Raw genomic sequence first — 4,611 nt, 5'->3', positions numbered from 1 at the left:
AAAAAAAAAAAAAAAGAAAAATTACCTTTCTTTTCCTGCTTTTCTGCTAGATGAGTCTCTGACTGCAAATGCTAACCCACAACCCAACCCTTGGATCACAGTTTTAATCTACAATTAACTCCTAAATGGCTTCCTTGGGTTTGTAACTTTGAATTTCAGATATGTGCTAACCACTCTCAAATTTGTCTCTGAATTAGGCTTCTTCTTGAAAATCCTTACACGTTATCAGGTGTCTAATGAACGCCTCAATTTGGATATCTCATGCACTTTCAAATTTAAAATAGCTAAAACAGATTTCTTTATTCCTTCTCTGTGACTCCCTTCACCCTCAAGCAGAACCTGGCATCTTCTTTTCTCATCCATATGTATAAATCCAAGAAACAGCATCGGTCTTCAGTCATTTAAGTGGGAGCCCTCGACGTCACTCTTGAATCTTACTCTCCTAAGAGCCACTAAATTTTCTCAGTTCTTCCCTTTACATGTTCCTCAGGTTCCCCACACTCCCCATCCCAGTGTCACCACCCTAAACCAGCCTATTGTTAAGCTTCACACAGATTTCTGAATCTGTTCACTGTTGATTATAGAGTTCCAACCTCCAACCCAAGAGATCTCACTCAAGCAAGCCTTCTCCCGCATTTGTGACTCCCTTTATGCTGTAGGATAAGACTTATGCTTTTACTGTTGTTCACGTAATTGCACAGTCAGGCATGTCTCTCTCTACATCCCAGCCTGCATTCCGCACTTCAGCAAACTTGGAACGTGGCCTGTGACTTTTTATCTGTGAATCTTCAAGAAAATTGTTTCTCCATGTGGAAAACTCTTTCTTTCTTTGCCTATTTAGCATTCACCTAATTCAAGTTTCAACTTGTGCATGACTTTTACTTGAGACATCATTAACCTCTTGGGCCAGATTTGGGTCTCCACATAAAGTCTGTAATAATGTATGATTTGCAATCTAAATGGTGACATGTTTTTTACTAAACATTTGGTTATCTTCTTTCTCCATGAACTGTGAGCTAGATCAAGGTGTTTCAAAGCTTGAAATATATTTTGAGAGACCCTATTTAAATAAAAATATGAAACATACCCACAAACACAGGAGTAAATATTCATTTATAACAAATCCCAATAAAATATAAAATTAAGAAAACTGACAAATATAAATATATATAATCATATGAAAATACTGCTGAGTTATTTTCAGAAGCCCAAAGCTTAAGCTACATTAAATGTCCAGTAAATCAGCATTTGTGTGTTAATCTTTTTCCAGAGTTCCATCCTTAATTCTAAGATCAGTGCTTACCATATAGCAGGTAATAAGTAAAATTCTTAAATGAATCTATTAACAGACTTATTACATTTTCATGCATGTAGCATTCAGCAATTTTTTCATAAATATTAGAAAATGTTTTATGTATTATAAAAATAGTTATTGCCTATGGTTATATTTCAAATGAGTGATATATGTATTATTAAGTTACAACATCAGCATGTCATTAGGATTTGTGCAAAAAGTACCTCTTTACTAAATAATAAGGCTTTATTTGCATCCAAATGTGAAGAATAGTCTCTGGATTTCTATTTTTATTGATTATGTAATAAAACATTGTAATTAAGTCTTAATGATTTTAAATAAGGAGAAAGCTACCTCTATTGTCTTCATAACATACTTTTGTAAACATTTATCTCAGGAATAAAAGGATACCAATATTTTATACAACCTAAAATATATAAAATGTTTTCTATACTATGAAGTTGTCCTCAATATACTATTACAGTTATTTGAATCGAACCAATAACGTATCATTCAAAAGATAATCTACGTGTCAGAAATCTTTGGTGCTTAGCTTGTTAAAATAAAAGTAAGTTTAGTTAAATTCCTTTTATAATAACACTGTACATTTGCCAAGAATTTGCTGTACTTATATCAAGATTGTCAGACCTCTGTGTGTGTGTGTGTGTGTGTGTGTGTGTGTGTGTGTGTTATAAAGTATGGCCTTCTGATCAATGTGCACTTTTCCCTCCATTTTCCTAAATACATCATGAAAAAAAGGATGAGGTTTCCGCCTTAATTGCTTGTGCCTTTTATTCACATTCCTCTCTCAGCCAGAATTGTGAAAAGAGTGTTAGTAAAAGGCTGCACAATAGAGCTTTTCATTAGGCCTCAGCAAGGCACACAAAAGAAGGCTTTTGGAAAGAGTGAATGCGTGAGTTTAATTTGCAGGTGGAGAGTAGATAAAAGGTGCTGACGCCTCTATTATTCTCTTACTTAGGTGACCCTTACCCTGTTCAGCTGATCCCAACTACCATGGCAGCTGCTGCTGCAGCAACACCAGGCTTAGGTCCACTCCAACTGCAGGTAAGTCAGGAAACAATGCAGAGGAGACAAAGGTTAAGTAAATATGGGCAACAGCTATTACTGCTATTACCGTGTTGAAGCAAAATGAAACTTACTAGTGGTATTTGTGTAACACTCTTTTGTTTTTAAATTTATTTATACTGATCCTCAACCAAAAGTTGAGATGTTGGTTCTTTTCATTGTAGTCCTGTTTTCTGTACTGAAGATAGCTTCTCGAATTTTTTATTGGCTAGCATGATTTAAGAATGCGTTGTAGTTTTTCTGATTCTTGCATGCCATAATTTTGTCATAGAATGATCCCTATCAAGGCAAAAAAGAACAACAACAAAATAAAAACTGTAAAAGAAATACAAACACTTATGGATCAAGGCAATCTAATAGAAATGACATTTAACCACTTGCCAGTGCAATTCTTTAAACACAGGATGACCAAAAATGGCATTTTAAAATTAATTTTTATAAGATAATAGGAAATATAAAAATGTCAATTTTATCAAACTGGGTCCATACGAGAATCGACTGGTTGAAATGACGCTTGGTATAATAATACTCGGTACATAACCAATACGGAGAGATGGTGGTACTGATGCCATCTGGCACTTGTTGCTGATATCTTTCTTTAGAACCATTAAAGAGTTGGTTGTTGTTGGCTTGTTTACTTGTTTTTGTTTTCTGTTATATTTTAATTTCTTCTTGTTTGTCCTAAGTAAAGAGTGGTGAAACCAGAAGTGTTGCTAAGGCAGCAGTAAAAATGATGAGTTGGGGTAACATCAGGAAGACCATCATGGTGGGAAGTTGTAATTGATATGAACCCTGGCAAAGAAAAAGTGATGATCTGAAAGAAACCTTATTCACTGGTAGAGAGGTTATATATTTTTAAACAAAACACACTGCTGTTTCCTTCTCCTTGGGCCTAAACATAATGAGTTTAATTTATATATAGGATGATGCTATAACAACTAAGATCACTTGCTAGCCAGGGTTTTTGGAATATTTTTTATGCTAGATTCTCTGGTAAGGATTTTAGGAGGATTATCTCATTTAATTCTTACAATAACATTTTACATTATATGTTAGTATCTTCCTGTGACAAAGAAAGGAGCTTGAGCACAGAATCCAATCTTCATGGTTTTTAAACAGTCATATTTGCTTTTCCGAGTACAGGAAATTTTATTTTAAACTTTGGAGACATCACTCCTCTTTATGACTTTTGCTAACTCAGTAACTGGCTAATCAAATTATTACAATAATGCTGATTAATTGGCACTAATACAAAGATTTTATATGCTTTGCAATATTAAAGGGCACAGTAGGAATTATAATGACAGCTGTCTACTTCAAACTCTGAATTTTCCATTTAATGCCTCTTTACACAGATATATATTAAGGCAATCATTTCTTTCTCAACACCTAGATCTAACACATAGCACTATTGATATATTCCTACTCATGGTTGACTCCATTTACTTACCATTTGTATTTCATAAATAACCCTTTGCGTATGATTCTTCACATGATATCATAAGTAAAACTAGAAGTTTTATTCTGATAAAATTCTTTGATAGAATTCTTTTTATCCTGAGAATAGAAATAAGTACTATCATTTTTAAAAACAAAATGGCAAAGTTTAAATAAAATAACTGTTTCTTAACTAATATTTATGTCCTTGAAATTCATTGCTTTGTAATAAAAATACTTTGTATCAAATTTCACCTTTCTGTGCACCTTTAAGAGCATTTAAAACATATTAAACAGACATATTTATTTCTTAGAGAAAAATTGACTGTATATATAAATAATACAAATTTACATTATATCAAACACTATTTCTTTTATAACAAATTTATTTTCTCTTCTACCTTTAAGTCTGTCCTAAGCTTTTGATCCACACGTTAATAAACCATATAAACACAGTACTTGTGGTCTTTCCTACCTTCAGACCCATTCCTTTTGTGGTCCTGCTGAATGCTTCTTTCCATCTGTTTCTCAACCGAGAAACTGGGGTTCGACCCTTAGCATCCATTGCCTCCCTCCTCTCTGCTCACTCATTCACTGTCTGTTCATCTTACCTATTAAAATATTTGGAGAATCCATTTATTTCAAAGATAACTGTCCCTCTTCCAGGCCAAGGTACCCTTATTACTTAATTCACCACAGCAGTCCCTGAATGGACCTTTCTTCTTCTTGCCCACTGTAGTACATTCCCTACTATATGTTACAATGAACCTTTTGATTAAAAAAAATATATATAT

The 4,611-nt window shown here is 33.6% G+C and overlaps 1 protein-coding gene across 18 annotated transcripts in view; it reads left to right on the top strand.

Moving 5' to 3' along the window:
- The window catches only part of Sox5 (SRY-box transcription factor 5), a 936,135-nt gene that overhangs the window by 835,330 nt on the left and 96,194 nt on the right, over nt 1–4,611 (top strand). For all 18 annotated transcript variants that reach the window (XM_033766292.1, XM_010615329.2, XM_010615302.2 and 15 more), the window contains one exon: nt 2,274–2,359. In XM_033766292.1, the coding sequence (XP_033622183.1) occupies nt 2,274–2,359 (86 nt within the window). The remainder of the gene's footprint in view (nt 1–2,273; nt 2,360–4,611) is intronic.

This window comes from Fukomys damarensis, unplaced genomic scaffold (assembly GCF_012274545.1).
Source record: "Fukomys damarensis isolate Sample0158 unplaced genomic scaffold, DMR_v1.0_HiC HiC_scaffold_19, whole genome shotgun sequence".
NCBI lineage: Eukaryota > Metazoa > Chordata > Mammalia > Rodentia > Bathyergidae > Fukomys > Fukomys damarensis.
The sequence above is the reverse complement of the archived record's forward strand: the minus strand, read 5'-3'. Positions and strand labels throughout refer to the sequence as shown.